General features: G+C 45.0%; 1 protein-coding gene across 1 annotated transcript; it reads right to left on the reverse strand.

The window, feature by feature from the left end:
* Positions 1-2,180, reverse strand: MRFAP1 (Morf4 family associated protein 1). Its single transcript, XM_036088000.2, has 3 exons — positions 2,066-2,180; positions 1,514-1,947; positions 1-1,013 (listed from the first exon to the last, which is right to left on the reverse strand). The coding sequence occupies exon 2, from the start codon at positions 1,908-1,910 to the stop codon at positions 1,527-1,529; it is 384 nt and encodes a 127-aa protein (XP_035943893.1). The 5' UTR covers positions 1,911-1,947; positions 2,066-2,180; the 3' UTR covers positions 1-1,013; positions 1,514-1,526.
* Positions 2,181-17,243: the final 15,063 nt, after the last annotated feature.

The raw sequence follows: 17,243 nt of genomic DNA on the forward strand, positions 1-17,243 counted from the left end.
TTTTGTCTTTTCAAGCAAATGAACACTTTTATTAACATGGTCATTTTTTTTTTCCTTTTTATTACACATGGTAGGGTTTTGACCTCAAATACTTGTCAAGTCTGCTACTCAAATGAACTTATAGCAGGACGACTTATGAACTTCAAAAATACCTAGTCCCTGTCCAGTTTAGGGTCCAATGCAGACAGTCCTCCTTTCCTTTCCCAGCCCCTCAAGAGCCTTTGCACATCTCTTTTCCACTTTATGCCCGGAGTCCCCTGAAACGCATCAGAGTATTACACCAACTTGTACAAAACCGAGATCTTGTCTCCTATTCTAGGTTCCACATCAAATAAAGCTGAGTTGGGTTGTCCAAACAAACTGATCAGACAGGTTACATCAGATAGCGTGCCACATAAAATTTAAATTTTGAACAAAATACATCTCTTCTCCTTTGGTCTCACACAGAAATCAGAGTCCCGAAATACAGACACCACCATCCTCCACACTGCCTTCTGATTCATCCGTTCTGGCCGGAGCAGCTCCGTTCACGTTTCCAGTTGAAGTCTGGTCCCTTCTTCTTCAGCTTCTGTAGCAGCTGCTGCGTGAAGTAATCTTCTAGAAGTAACGCCGCTCCTTCAGCGCCTCCAGAGCTGGAAAACCCCAGCTCGAGTCTCACGTGACACAGACTCAAAGTCCCAGGGAGCTATCAAGTCACACAAGAAAGCACAAAGCACCTCAAAATTTAGAAATAACCGAAGCCCAGGAACAAACGTGACTGCCGCAAGAGCTTACAATCTAGGCCCTAATTCTCGTGTGAGAGCATCTTCCAAATAAAAGTTACTTCCCCGAACAAAAACACTTAACAGAACTTATTTTGAGGTCGTCAACCACAGACCATAGCAGAAACGTAGTGTAAGTGAGGACAGAGTGTAGACAGAGGGAAAAAAGAGAAAACAAAAGGCTCTCTGGTTTCAGCTTCTCAAGGATGTCAGCCAATCTCCATCAGTTGACCAGAATCCGTCGGCTGTAACCTAAGGCGCAGTTGGGAGAAAGCCATCACTAAGAGATTAAAATCCTGGAGAAAAAACCCAAATCAACACCCCTCACAAATCCAACCACGCAGGACGCCGGCTCTTCGGGACGCCCCTGCCCCCCTGCAGTCCTCTAGCACAACCTGAGATCGTCGGGCAAGGGCCTCCCTCGGATAATCCCCCCCCCCCGCCTTGCTCAGCGGCCCCTGGTGACTTAGTTTCCTTAAAGACCCGCAACGACTATCGTTCTAACATAAACCGCGACCGTGGGCTTCAACCAGACACGCTCCAACCCACCTTCTCCCCAACTACCCGCGTCAAGGGTCCTGACGAGCGACCTCCTCCCCGCGCGGGGCGAGCCGAGCCCGCGTTCACTTCTCGCCCCCCGCCCCCAGCTCCCAGCCCCGCGGACCGTTACTGGTGCGGGTTTCGTCCGAGGCCCCCCGCGCGTCTGGCCACCACCCGGCCCCGCACCCGGCCCCGCCGGCCCCCCGCCTCACCGCCCGCGCTCCTTCAGGACGACTCGCTTCTCTCTATCCGCCGCACCAGCTCCACCAACATCTCTGCCATCTTCGCGATCTCCTTGGCCTTCTCCTCGGCCTTCTCGCACCTCTTGGCCGCTCTGCCCTCCACGCCATCGCCGGGGTTCTGCAGGTGGTTCAGGGCGCTCTCCTCCGAGGCCTCCACCTGCGTCTTGATTTGGATGAGCATATTGTCCATCTCCCAGAGCTTGCTCCTGTTCCGCATGTAGGCCCTGCCGTGCTCCCGGGTGAGCGCCGCGATGTCCTCCCGCATCTCGTTGATGACTGGAAGCAGGAACTGCTCGAAATCCTCCTCGGGCTCCAGCACTTCCACCTCCTCCGGCTCCGCCAGCTCGACGATGTCCAAGGGCCGCATTCTCCCCGCCTCTCCGGAACCGCGGTATCGACGTCTGCTGCGGAGAGAAAATGGAGACTCGCTAGGCTTACCAACAGAGTTCCAGAATATTCTTTAAAACTTTTACCCTTTTTAAACTTTTCGCCTCACAGAAGCCACGGAAACAAGCGACTTACGAGCAGAGAAGCCGCGAACAAAATGGAGTCCCAGCCGTCAACCAGCGCCCTGCGCGTTGCGGCCCCTTTCACGACACGGCCGTGCCTCTTTACGGTCACGCCGCTCGTAGAACGAGGCGCGGGCGCGCGCACGTCAACGGGGTGGGGGCGGAGCAAACACTCTCCCGTGGCCGCGAGCGCGCACGTATGCGCGCCCGCTTTGCCTCATTTCCCCTTCCCTCTGTGGCTCCCCTTTCCGCCGCCCTCGTTTTAGGGTGAGCCCTTCTGGGTGCACCCTCCTGTTGGAGGGTTTCTGGAGCACTGAAAGTTACATATTTTTAAGCTATAAACACGATCTTCCTACAATAAAGAAGATAGAAAGGCTGTGGCATCCCCAGACTAACTCCAATAGCCCCTTCCGCTTTAGTAGCGCAACCCGACCCCTCTCAGCTGTCTGAAAGGGCAGTTTTCCTCCTTTGAATTACAGTCGGAAATTTCGGGATGTCTTTCCACCAGTCGGAGACCCCACACTCCAGGGTCCCAGGCCTCGTCCGGTACCTTCCTCCCGAGGACCCACCAGAGCCAAAGCTCAGTGGATGTGAAGAGGGTTTTTCTGGCTAGCTTTCACACCTTTTACCTGGTTGAGGGTTCTCCGTGAGCGTTCTTACTCAGCTCTGTGTCCCTGAATCCCTGAGCAGAGCTTGGCACACGGTAAACTTGCTTTAACATTTACTAGACAGAATTTTAAGAAAAGAAGTTAGTTTCCTAGCCTGTTAACCCAGTCACGAAACCAGTACAAACGTGAGGGATCCAGCTTGCACAAGTGTCGTGCGTTTGGCTTCTGTTTTCCTGTCCGTTAAATGGACACAAATCCTAGTTTTGAATATGGCAGAGTTAAGAATGAAATAGTCATGAAAATGCTTTGTAAATACCAAACATACACATGTAAAGTCCTTACACTTTAGACTTTTCTCAGGATCTTTATATTTTGGTTGCTCTATTAAAAATCCAACTTTTGGGCTTCCTCAGTATATCAGAGGCAGCTAGCTCATAAGTGCTTTGTATGCATGAAAGACTCAACAATGAGATACCACTACACCCTTGTTAAAAAGCCCCAAATCCAGAAAACTGACACCACCAAATGCTAGTGAGGATGTGAAGCAACAGGAACTCTCATTCCTTGCTAGTGCAAATGCAAAATGGTACAGAGTCACCTCGAAAGACTGTTTGGCAGTTTTTTTTTTACAAAATTAAGCATACTCTTCCTATATGGTCTAGCAATTGTGCTCCTTGGTAGTTCTCCAAATGACCTGAAAACGGACATCCACACAAAAACTTGCACACACATGTTTATAGCAGCTCTATTCATACGTGTCCAAACCTGGGAGGATTTAAGCTGTCCTTTAATAGATGAATGGAAAAATAAACTGAGGTAATGCTGACCGTGGAGCATTGTTTGGCACCGTGAAAATGAATAAGGGGAAACCTCACTAAAACCGAATCAGGAGGTTCTGCAGGGGGAGCTCTCATGGCCTCCTTGTCAAGAGCAGATCCAACAGGAAGAGGCACAGGGAAGCTTGCAGGTGGATACTACTTCAGCTACGAGCCTTAGCAGGAGGAGGAAGGGCTTACTTCTCCCCTAGCAACAGTCCAGCCAATAAGAAGCCACTACACTTCAAACTCCTAGTTTAGGGGCGCCTGGGTGGCTCAGTCGTTAAGCGTCTGCCTTCGGCTCAGGTCATGATCCCAGAGTCCTGGGATCGAGCCCCGCATCGGGCTCCCTGCTCCGCGGGAAGCCTGCTTCTCCCTCCCCCACTCCCCCTGCTTGTGTTCCCTCTCTCACTGTGTCTTTCTCTGTCAAATAAATAAATAAAATCTTAAAAAAAATAAAAATCTTTAAAAAAAAAAACAACAAAAAAACAAACTCCTGGTTTACTCCAATGGACTTTCTGTTTTCTTTTTTTCTTTTTTTTTTTAATTTTATTTCTTTATTTGACAGAGAGAGACACAGCTAGAGAGGGAACACAAGCAGGGGGAGTGGGAGAGGGAGAAGCAGGCTCCCGGCTAAGCAGGGAGTCCGATGCGAGGCTCGAGCCTAGGACCCTGGGATCATGACCTGAGCCGAAGGCAGACGCTTAACGACTGAGCCACCCAGGCGCCCTGGACTTTCTGTTTTCAACAGCCCTCCTAACTCCCACTTTCCTCTATAAAAGAGTGTTCCTTTTCTTTGCAGTGCGTCCTCACCTATGGTTTTGCCACCAGTTGCTTGTCCTGGGTTGCAATTCTCTGCTGTTCCCGAATAAACCCATCTTTTGCTGGTAAAATAACTGGCAGTTTTATTTCAAGGTTAACAAAGATCTTTTTTCAGATACCAACATGAATTTCTGCTCTCACCTCCTTGAGATCTTTGACCATTTGCTAAATGAATGAAAAGAGAAGTTAATAGCACTTTAAATATTCTCTATAACCTTGTTAATATGTTGTCTGCTTGACCTAGCAATTATCTCATTATGTTGATGGATTTGCTAACTTCTTGTAATTCTGTCACTTTTTCAAACACATATAACATACGCATGCAGATATTTTATTCAGTGCACAGAGGTTAGAATCATGATATAATTCTTACCAATTGAAGTTTCAGGAAGGTTTTCCTTTTTTTAAAAATTTTTTATTTTTATGTTAATCACCATACATTACATCATTAGTTTTTGATGTAGTGTTCCATGATTCATTGTTTGTGCATAACACCCAGTGCTCCATGCAGAACGTGCCCTCTTTAATACCCATCACCAGGCTAACCCATCCTCCCACCCGCCCTCCCCTCTAGAACCCTCCGTTTGTTTTTCAGAGTCCATCGTCTCTCATGGTTCGTCTCCCCCTCCGATTTCCCCCCAGGAAGGTTTTCCTTTTTTTCCCCAAGTCTGCCTGGCCAATTTTCTCTTTTTCTTTTGTTTTGTTAAAGTAATACTTTCACAGATTCTCATTGCAACTTGGTTTCACATTTATTTTTAAATTTTTAAAAAGATTTTACTTATTCGTCAGAGAGAGAGAGCGAGCGCACACAAACAGGGGGAGCACAGGCAGAAGGAGAAGCAGGCTCTCTTGCTGAGCAAGGAACCTGATCCCAGGACCCTGGGATCATGACCTGAGCTGAAGGCAGACGCTTAACTGACTGTCACCCAGGTGTCCCTTGTTCTCATATTTAAATTTCTCTGCAATTGTGCTGCATCTTTCATTTGTTGTGATTTAAAAAAAAATTGATTCACACTTTAATTGTAGTGTATTCACATTTTACTATTACCTAAAAGAAGGGTAAATCTTAAAAATTGATGGCTTTTTAGATTTGACAAAATCCCATATTATTTCAAAGTTTTATTGTGATTTTGCTGCTTGCTCAGTTATCTGTTTTCTGTAGTATCTGATCTTGTACCTTGCTCTAGCACAGGATGTTCTCAGCTGCAGGTTATTTGTCCCCCAGGGTATGTATATTTGTCAATATCTGGAGGCATTTTTGACTGTCACAGCTTGCAGCGGAAGGGCTGCTATTGGCATGTAGTGGATAGAGTCCAGGGATGTTCTTAGCATTGCCTGGCTAATTTTGATAGTCTTTTGTTTATTTACATTTTTTTTTTCTTCAGTCACCTTTCATTTCTTTAAAAATTTCATAAAAAGTCATTTTATATTTTATATCTGATAATTCCAGTATCAGTTGCTTTTTGTTTCTGTGACTCATTATGGTGTTTTGTTTCTGTGTGTGTGTAAGTATGTGTGTATAATATTTGACTGAACTTAATTTGGGGGAATCCTAATAGGTTTGCTTGAGAAAGCTACTCCAGCAGGGATTTGTGGTTGTTTCTGTTGGGCACAAACCTCCAGATCTGGTTGCGAGCAATCCCATAATTACAAGTTCTCAGAATTCTTTTTTCAAATGTGTATTTTTATTTTTATTAGTTGTTTCCACCTATAACCAGAATGTACAAACTGGTGCCTTTGCACAGGTTGGAAGATTTTCAATGGCATGGTTGGTTCAACCCCTCCAAGACCTAGTCTCCCATCCCTCATATTTCTGCTATTGGTAGCTCTGGATTTGATCTTTGCTCATGCATTTGGTATTAGTATTCACTTCCTTCCTGGCCACCTTTGGGGATTTCTCTTACATTCTTGCAAGCTCAACAATGCATTTAAAGGAAAGTTTGTTGTAATCTATGCACCCTCTGAGTGTGGTAGAAAAGCGTTTTAGAATGTCTTATCCACCATAACTCCAGAAGCAGATGGCCTCCCTCCAGTCTGCCTTTCCTGCTCTTGCATCCCATCTAATGCTTGGCTGAGAAGTCACAAGTACATCAGGACTTTCAGGACATTGGAGCTCCAACCCTCCTGGGGCATTAAGAGAGGAGCTACTCCAGGAACCCCAGGCTGTTTGCACTGTGAGGACCTGGAGACCAGCAAGTCCCACCTTACCCCCTTTCCAAGTGGAAACCTGGCAGGGATGGGTAATGAAATTAATGGGGCAGAAGCTTATGGCCCCCTCTTCTCCCTCCTAATGGAGTACCTAGCATATTTGACGCTCAGAGGGGATAAATTTTTTTTGTTATTTATTTATTTATTTATTTATTTAAATTTTATTATGTTATGTTAGTCACCACACAATACATCATTAGTTTTTGATGTAGTGATCCACGATCCATTGTGTTTGTATAACACCCAGGGCTCCATGCAGTACGTGCCCTCCTTAATACTCATCACCGGGCTAACCAATCCCCCCTCCCCTCTCCCCTCTAAAACCCTGTTTGTTTCTCAGAGTCCATAGTCTCTCATGATTCATCTCTCCCTCCGATTTCCCTCCCTTCATTTTTCCCTTCCTTCTCCTAACGTCCTCCATGCTATTCCTTATGATCCACAAATAAGTGAAACTGTATGATAATTGACTTTCTCTGCTTGACTTATTTCACTTAGCATAATCTCCTCCAGTCCCATCCATGTTGATGTAAAAGTTGGGTACTCATCATTTCTGATGGCTGAGTAACATTCCATTGTATATATGGACCACATCTTCTTTATCCATTCATCTGTTGAAGGGCATCTCGGCTCTTTCCACAGTTTGGCTATTGTGGACATTGCTGCTATGAACATTGGGGTGCATATGGCTCTTCTTTTCACTACATCTGTGTCTTTGGGGTAAATACCCAGGAGTGCAATTGCTGGGTCATAGGGTAGCTCTATTTTTAAATTTTTGAGGAACCTCCACATTGTTTTCCAAAGTGGCTGTACCAACTTGCATTCCCACCAACAGTGTAAGAGGGTTCCTCTTTCTCCACAACCTCTCCAACATTTGTTGTTTCTTTCCCTGTCCATTTTTGCCATTCTAACTGGTGTAAGGTGGTATCTCAATGTGGTTTTAATTTGAATTTCCCTGATGGCTAATGATGATGAACATTTTTTCATGTGTCTGTTAGCCATTTGTATGTCTTCTTCAGAGAAGTGTCTTTTCATATCTTCTGCCCATTTTTTGACTTGATTATTTGTTTTTTGGGTGTTGAGTTTGAGAAATTCTTTATAGATCTTGCATACCAGCTCTTTATCTGTAGTGTCATTTGCAAATATCTTCTCTCATTCTGTGGGTTGCCTCTTTGTTTTGTTGACTGTTTCCTTTGCTGTGCAGAAACTTTTTATCTTGATGAGGTCCCAGAAGTTCATTTTTGCTTTTGTTTCACTAGCTTTTGGAGCTGTATCTTGAAAGAAGTTGCTGTGGGTGATGTCAAAGAGGTTACTGCCTATGTTCTCCTCTAGGATTTTGATGGATTCCTGTCTCACATTGAGGTCTTTCATCCATTTTGAGTTTATCTTTGCGTATGGTGTTAGAGAATGGTCGAGTTTCATTCTTCTGCATGTGGCTGTCCAATTTTCCCAGCACCATTTATTGAAGAGACTGTCTTTTTTCCATTGCATATTTTTTCCTGCTTTGTCGAAGATTATTTGACCATAGAGTTGAGGGTCCATATCTGGGTTCTCTATTCTGTTCCATTGGTCTGTATGTCTGTTTTTGTGCCAGTACCATGTTGTCTTGGTGATCACAGCTTTGTAATATAGCTTGAAATCGGGCAACGTGATGCACCCAGCTTTGTTTCTCTTTTTCAACATTTCCTTGGTGATTCGGGTCTTTTCTGATTCCATACAAATTTTAGGATTGTTTGTTCCAGCACTTTGAAAAATGTCATTGGAATTTTGATTGGGATGGCGTTGAAGGTATAGATTGCTCTGGGTAGCACAGACATTTTAACAATGTTTATTCTTCCAATCCATGAGCATGGAATATTTTTCCATCTTTTTGTGTCTTCTTCAATTTCTTTCATGAGTGTTCTGTAGTTCCTAGAGTATAGATCCTTTACCTCTTTGGTTAGGTTTATTGCAAGGTATCTTATGGTTTTTGGTGCTATTGTAAATGGAATCGTTTCTCTAATTTCTCTTTCTACAGTTGCGTTGTTAGTGTATAAGAAAGCAACTGATTTCTGTGCATTGATTTTGTATTCTGCCACATTACTGAATTGCTGTATGAGTTCTAGTAATTTGGGGGTGGAGTCTTTTGGATTTTCCACATAAAGTATCATGTCGTCTGCGAAAAGAGAGAGTTTGACTTCTTCTTTGCCAATTTAAATACCTTTTATTTCTTTTTGTTGTCTGATTGCTGTTGCTAGGACTTCTAGTACTATGTTGAACAATAGTGGCGAGAGTGGGCATCCTTGACGTGTTCCTGATCTTAAGGGAAAGGTTCTCAGCTTTTCCCCATTGAGGATGATATTTGCTGTGGGTTTTTCATAGATGGATTTTATGAACTTGAGGAATGTTCTCAGAGGGGATAATTTTAATACTCCCTCCTCTCTATGACAAATTATTTGCAGTAATAAATGTGAAATAAAACTATTTGTGATGTTGTGGGCATTTCATATTCTAAAATAGATCCAGATACTGTTTCAATTGCCTCCTCTTTTGCTTAAAATTTTTCTTTATTGAACTTCATGGGGGTTAATGTCTTTCAGGGTGCTCCCTTCACATTTCCTTTTTTTTTTTTTTAAAGATTTTATTTATTTATTTGACAGAGAGAGAGACAGCGCGAGAGGGAACATAAGCAGAGGGAGTGGGAGAGGGAGAAGCAGGCTCCCCACTGAGCAGGGAGCCCGATGCGGGGCTTGATCCCAGGATGCTGGGATCATGACCTGAGCCAAAGGCCGACGCTTAACGACTGAGCCACCCAGGCGCCCCTCCCTTCACATTTCTTAATGAAATTCAGAATTATATGGGCCAGTTGTTGGTTTCACAACACAAGAGGCTTCAAGTTCCTCCAAGTTCCTAAAGGAAAAACAAGCACAACTATTTATTCAATACTTTTGATGGCTACCTAATAGTTTGATCTTTGCTCTTGTGATTTGTGAAATAATGGGAAAACTATATATTAGTCACTGCCCCAGGTTTCTGACACAGAGCTCCAAAAACCCTAAGTGATAAGAGCCCTAGGAAAAACTATTGTTCTAATATTTGGTCTTTGACTCTGGTTCCTGACAGAGCTCCTACATCCCTTGGAATTATCTCGGTGATAAGTGTGTCTTTCCTTCTAATGATGTGACTCTTGGTGGGCTACTGGATGGGAGCTGGTCACTCATCCAGAAAGATTGACCCATGATTAGAAGTTTGGGATTTTCAGCCTCACCACATATTCTGCAGAGAGGGAAGAGGGGCTGGAAATGGGGTTAATAACTGATTAGGCTATATTAGGAGCCTTCATAGAAATCTCAATCTTATGGGTTCAGAGAGCTTCTGGATTAGTGAACACATCTGCATGCAGAAGGTGATGCATCCCCACTCCGTGGGGGCAGAAGACCCTGTTGGGAGCTTGGATATTGGGATATTGGAATTGTCTCTATCAGCTGTTCATTCATATCCTTTATTATGTCCTTTATCATAAACCAGCTAGGTAGATGATGTGGAGACTTAACTTTCTCCAAGTTGGAAACTGAAGAACAGTTTGTCATGGATCCAGTGAGGCACGGCAGGGCGTGGGGGGTAAAAGTTGGAACTCCTAATCCTATGACTTGGGTCTGAGCCCTGTGGAGGGGCAGAAAGAGGGATTTTTTGGTCTCTTTTGATGTCCTTGTCAGGGGAGGAGATGCTGAGGGCCCAGTGGGAGACCCTGGAGCACAGACCACCTTTAATGAGTTCTAGAGCCCCTGGACACCCTGGAGGCCACTGGGGGCGAGTAGGAAAGGGTGGGGTGTGGGAGGGTGGGGACCACAGCTGCTCAAACACCTGTGGTCCTAGGAGAGCTTGAATGGCATTGCTGACCCTCAGCAGATGCTCAGAGGCTGAGTCACTCCCCGTTCCCAGGGTTGGCAGAAGGCTGGTGTCTGCCTCTAAGGACATGGAGATGGACAGGACTCCTCCCTCTTTGCCATTTGCACCCTGCTGGCCCACAAGAGTGCAGGCTGCCATGCTTCTTCCAGCTTCTCTTTTGCTTGCTTCTCTGGGACCTGAACTGAAGCCTGAGGTCGTCAGAAATGGATGGGGGGGGAGTGGGGATGTTAATATGGCTCACAGGCTTTATCTTGCTTGGGAGGAAGAGGAAGGAGCATAGGGGACAAAGCCCTCTGGGTAGTGGTGAAGTATAATGATTACTTTATTTTGATATCCCAGTAAAGAAATATAGACTTATCCATGTTTATTACAGCAAAAATCCCAGGAAGTAACTACTCATTACATTGAAAGAGCTTCTGGTGTGTTTCTTCTTAATTCAGTCCTCCTGCTACCCACATCCCCAAAGGTAACCTTTTCTGTGACTTTTGGTTAGCTATATCTTTGTTCTTCTTTATTGTTTTATTGGCTCTGAATGCAATTGTAAGTAATACAGTGGTTTTCCACCCCTTTTTGAACTTTGTATAAATGGAATCATAATTACTCCTTTGTCTCTTGCTTCTTTTACTCAATATTTTATATATATGAGACTCACCTGTGTTGATGCAGGTAGGTATAGTTCACTCTTTTTTTAATTAAATTTTAAATTTTAATTCCAGTATAGTTAACATACAGTGTAATATTAGTTTCAGGTGTACAATATAGTGATCCAACACTTCCATACATCACCAGTGCTCATCATAAGTGCACTCCTTAACCCCCATCTCCTATTTCCCCCATCTCCCCACCCACCTGCCCTCTGGTAACATCACTGTGTTCTCTATAGTTTAGAGTCTGTTTCTTGGTTTGTCTCTCTCTCCCTTTTTTCCCTTTTCTTGTTTGTTTCTTAAATTCCACATGTGAGTGAAATCTTATGGTTGTCTTTCTCTGACTTATTTCGCTTAGCCTAATACTCTCTAGCTCCATCCATGTTGTTGCAAATGGCAAGATTTCGTTCTTTTTTATGGTTGAATAATCTATATATCTATATCTAAATATCACTTCTTTAACCACTCATCAATCAATGGGCACTTAGGTTGCTTCCATATCTTGGCTATTGTAAATAATGTAGCAATAAACATAAGGGTGCATATATACCTTTGAATTAGTGTTTTTGTATTTTTTAGGTAAATACCCAGTAGTGTGATTACTGGATTGTAGGGTAGTTCTATTTTTAACTTTTTGAGGAAACTCCATGCTGTTTTCCACAGTGACTGTACCAGTTTGCATTCCCACCAACGGTGCACGAGAGTTCCTTTCTCTCCACATCCTTGCCAACACGTGTTGTTTCTTGTGTTGTTGATTTTAGCCATTCTGAGAGTGAGGGGATATCTCATTGTAGTTTTATTTTTAAATATTTTATTTATTTATTTGACAGAGAGAGACACAGTGAGAGAAGGAACACAAGCTGGGGGAGTGGGAGAGGGAGAAGCAGGCTCCCTGCTGATCAGGGAGCCTGATGTGGGGCTCAATCCCAGGACCCTGGGATCATGACCTGAGGCCGAAGGCAGACGCCCAATGACTGAGCCACCCAGGCGCCCCCTCATTGTAGTTTTGATTTGCATTTCTGTGATGATCAGCGATGTTGAGTGTCTTTTCATGTGTCTGTTGACTGTCTATATGTCTTGGAGGAATGTATGTTCACATCTTCTGACCATTTTTTAATTGGATTATTTGTTTTTTTGGGTGTTGAGTTGTATCAGTTTTTTATACATTTGGGATATTGAACCTTTATCATCAGATATGTCATTTGCAAATATCTTCTCCCATTCAGTAGGTTGTCTTTTGGTTTGTTGATTGTTTCCTTCACTGTGCAGAAACTTTTTATCTTGATGAGGTTCCAATAGTTTCTTTTTGCCTTTGTTTCCCTTGCCTCAGGAGACATACCTAGAAAAATGTTGCTATGGCCAATGTCAGAGAATTATTGTCTGTGTTCTCCTCTAGGAATTTTATGGTTTCAGATCTCATATTTAGGTCTTTAATCCATTTTGAGTTTATTTTTGTGAATGGTGAAAGAACATGGTCCAGTTTCATTCTTTTGCAGGTTGCTCTCTTGTTTTCCCAACACCATTTGTTGAGACTTTTTTCCCATTGCATATTCTTTCCTCCTTTGTTGAAGATTAATTGACCATATAATTGTGGGCTTATTTCTGGGCTCTCTGTTCTATTGATCTATGTGTCTATTTTTGTGCCAGTACCATACTGTTTTGATCACTACAGCTTTGTAATACAACTTGAAATCTGGAATTGTGATGCCTCCAGCTTTGCTTTTCTTTTTCAAGATTGCTTTGGCTATTTGGGGTATTTTGTGGTATCATACACATTTTAGATTGTTTGTTCTAGCTCTGTGAAAAATGCTGTTGGTATTTTGATAGGGATTACTTTGAATGTGTAGATTGCTTTGGGTAATATAGACATTTTAACAATATTTGTTCTTCCAATCCACGAGCATGGAATGTTTTTCAATTTTTTAAAAAGATTTTACTTATTTATTTGTCAGAGAGAGAGAGAGAGAAAAATGAGAGGGTGTATAAGCATGGGGAGCAGCAGAGGCAGAGGGAGAAGCAGGCTCCCCGCTGAGCAGGGAGCCTAATGTGGGACTTGATCCCAGGACCCTGGAGTCATGACCTGAGCCGAAGGTGGATGCTTAACCAACTGAGCCACCCAGGTATCCCTGTCTTTCCATTTCTTTGTGTCATCTTCAATTTCTTTCATCAGTGTTTTATAGTTTTCAGAATACAGGTGTTTCACTTCTTTGGTTAAGCTGATTCCTAGGTATTTTATCATTTTTGGTGCAATTGCAAATGGGATTGTTTTCTTAATTTCTCTTTCTGCTGCTTCATTATTAGCATATAGAAATGCAACAGATTTCTGTACATTGATTTTGTATCCTGCAACTTTACTGAATTCATTGATCAGTTCTAGTAGATTTTTGGGAGAGTCTTTAGGGTTTTCTATATATAGTATCATGTCCTCTGCAAATATAGTTCATTCATTTTGATTGCTGTATGGCAGTGGTTCTCAAATTTGAGCATGCATCAGAATAACCTAGAGGGGCATCTGGATGGCTCAGTCGTTAGGGCTGAGCTCAACGGGAAGCCTGCTTCTCCCTCTCCCACTCCCCCTACTTGTGTTCTCTCTCTCGCTGTCTCTCTTTCTCTGTCAAATAAATGAAATCTTCAAAAAAAAAAAAAAGAATAACCTGGAAAACTTGTTAAAACACACATTGCTGGGCCCACCCTAGAGTTTCTGACTTACTTGGTCTGGAATAGGACCTGATAATTTGTATTTCTTTCCTTTTTTAAAAAAGTTTTATTTATTTAAGTAATCTCTACACCCAATGTGGGGCTCAAACTCATGACCCCAAGATCAAGAGTCACATGCTCTTCCAACTGAGCCAGCCAGGTGCCTCTGATAATTCGTATTTCTTTATTTTTTTAAATATTTTATTTATTTATTTGTCAGAGAGAGAGACAGAGACAGAGAGCACAAGCAGGGAGAGCAACAGAGGGAAAGGGAGAAGCAGACTCCCTGCTGAGCAGAGAGCCCAGTGTGGGACTGGATCCCAGGCCCCTGGGATCAAGACCTGAGCTGAAGGCAGACGTTCAACCGACTGAGCCACCCAGGTGTCCCTCTTTTTTTTTAATTAAAAAATTTTTTTAAAGTAGGCTGCATGCCCAGTGTGGAGCCCAATGCAGGGCTTGAACTAACAACCCTGAGATCAAGACCGAGCTGAGATCAAGAGTTGGATGCCTGACTGAGCCACCCAGGTGCCCTAATAATTCATATTTCTTTCTTTCTTTCTTTTTTTTTTTTTTAGATTTTATTTGTCAGAGAGAGAGAGAGAGCAAGCACAAGCAGGGGGAGTGGCAGGCAGAGGGAGAAGCAGGCTTCCCGCTGTGCAGGGAGCCCAATGTGAGAGTCGATCCCAGGACCCTGGGGTCATGACCTGAGCCGAAGGCAGACGCTTAACGACTGAGCCACCCAGGCGCCCCTCCAATATGATTAATGTCCTTATAAGAAGAGAAGAATAGAAACATAGGCAAGATGGCCCTGTGAGCATGGCAGTGTTGGAGAGACTGGAGGGATGCATCTACAAGTCAAGGGACACTGAGAATTGCTGGACCGACCACGAGGTGAAAAAGTTGAGGAAGGATCCTTCCCCTGAACTTCCAGGGCCCAGCCTGGCCTTGCTGACACTGGATTTTAGACTTCTGGCTTTCAGAACAGTGAGAGAATACATTTCTGTTGTTTTAAGCCCCCTGGTTTGTGGTACTTTGTTATGGTAGCCCTGGGAAACGAATACCAGGGTGGTCTGAAACTTGCTTTTCCCTCAAAGATGGGTCAAGTATGTTTTCCTAAGCCAATCGGCGGGTTCCTTTTCACGGGGCCTATTGGAGTCTGATGTTCACGATACCCTCCCACCTCTGCCCTGCCCGCTTTGTCATAAGCCTCCTGGGTCCCTCTGGTGTCTGCCCTTCCTCGGTGGTACTTGGAGAGATTCGTTAACTCAAGTCGAAGCAATACAAGTGGTCAGTGACGCTGGGCTACCAAATACACTTTATGATTTAGCAGTTCCTGTAAGTCGATTATGCTTTTACCTACACCTACATACCCACTCAGCCACAATTCTGAAACCCAAAAAGCTCTCAAAAGGAAACATTTCTTCTTACCTCCTTTGATGGCAAACCTCACCTGAACTGAGGTGAGGACATCTGTGGCATGTACATTATTCCGTTTACTGTGAATATCGTGTTTTCACGGCATAAATATCAGTGTTTGTGTCAGTCGGCCAGGGTCCCAAGAATGAAGTCACATAGACTGGAGACTTGAACAACAGAAATTTGTTTTTCATGGTTCTGGAGGCTGGAAGTCCAAGATCATTATGTGGGTAGGGTTGGTGTCTCTCTGAGACCTCTCTCCTGGCAGTGTGGACAACCGTCTTCTCTCTATGTCCTCACATGGTCGTTCCTCTGTGCACCCTAATCTCCCTTTAAAATAAGGATTGAGGGGCACCTGGGTGGCTCAGTCGGTGAAGCCTCTGCATTCAGCTCAGGTCATGATCCCGGGGTCCTGGGATCAAGCCTGGTGTCAGGCTCCGTGCTCTGTGGGGAGTCTGCTTCTCCCTCTGCCCCTGCCCCTTCACCCCGTTTGTGCTCTCTCTATCACTCAAATAAATAAATAAATAAATAAATAAAATCTCTAAAAATAAAATAAAATAAGGATTGGATTAAAGCCCACCCATATGACCTCATTTTACCTTAATGATCTTGTTAAACACCCCATCTCCAAATACATCCATATTCTGAGGTCCTGGGGGGTGAGGACTTGAACACACCAATTTTGGGGAACACAGTTCAGCTCATAGCAGTGTTTAATCACAGGTGCTGTCCCAGATCCAATGCAGGGAGCTCCTTGACACAGGACATGTAGATCTAAAGATCTAAAGAAGTCTGAGGTCTGGGGCACCTGTTTGGCCCCAGACTCTGTGGAAGGACCTCTATTACAAACAGATCCTGAGGGCATCTAGGGTGTGAAGTGGGTCATCTCTGACCGCTAGGGTCCAGATGAGGTAATCTGTTAGAAGTGACCTGGTCAGGGATGTGCCGTGAGCCACCCACACTCCTGAAATTTCCCATAGCTGGGGTGCTGCTCCACCCACAGCCCAGGCAGGAGTTTGTGGCTTTCTAGAGTCCAGAATCTTCTGCTTGGCCACGCCCACTTCTGTCCCCTGCTCCTGGCCAGGGCAGCTGAGGGGCCCCTTGGACTCAGCAGGCCCACAAGTGCTCACTGCCATCATCTCCCCCACCCTTCATGGGCCTGGAACTAGCATCAGCAGCCACCCAGGTGCCTCAATTTCCAGAGGAGAGCATCCTGTAGCCTCTCTACTCAGCCACCCTTCAACTTCTTCAAGATGAGCAGCTCCTTAAGAAGGCTACAGTTGATAGACCATCCTGTGTGCAGCTGGGGCCTTGACCTGGTCCCATCTTGGGAAGGACCGCTAGCCAGAGATATCAGTAGCCAGGGGCTGGGTGCTAGTCCTGGGTGGCACTGGCAGAGGGATTTCAGCAATCCAAATCATAGTTCCCATCAGTGAAGTGGAGTCAAGAACCCAGACCACGCAGCATGCCGGAGGCTTCCAGATCACATCTGTCAGGTGCCCAGGACAGAGCCGGGCACACACAGGAATGGCAATGAGGGGACATGGGAAGGGCCCCTAAAGGTTCCTCCGATGACAAGGGACAGTCCGGTTCCACGGCATCCTCGGTCCCATGAGGCTTGGAGCCCATACAGTGGAAGGTGCTGGGAATCCTCTTCAGGCTCCTGCTCCCACCCCAGGTCCCCGTCCTAGGAGAGCATCACATGACACCGGACACCTGGGCTGTTTCTGACACAGCCCACGGAGGGCCACCCAGGAGCCCTGTAGTGAGAGCAGAAAAAAATACCCAGCAGATCCTGCCTCTTGCTCTCAGCACCCAGCCTGTCAGGGCTCAGGCCTCAGGGCGCCTGCTCTTCCCACAGCTCCTGCTCTGGGGGTAACCTTTCCACAGCCTTCCTGAATGGGCCCCAGAGCCCCATGCCACCCATGGGCTCTCATGGCCCCCTGTCCTCACAGTGCCCCCCCGCACCCCATGATTAGGCACACAGTAGGCCCACACGTCACACTGGTGGCCTGGGCGAGAGGGGGCGGGGCCTGCGTGGCAGGTGCATTTGCTGTCACGCTGGGTATTTCACTCTGCCTTATGGGAGCTTCCTG

The sequence above is a fragment of the Halichoerus grypus genome, chromosome 3 (assembly GCF_964656455.1).
Source record: "Halichoerus grypus chromosome 3, mHalGry1.hap1.1, whole genome shotgun sequence".
NCBI classification, from domain to species: Eukaryota; Metazoa; Chordata; class Mammalia; order Carnivora; family Phocidae; genus Halichoerus; species Halichoerus grypus.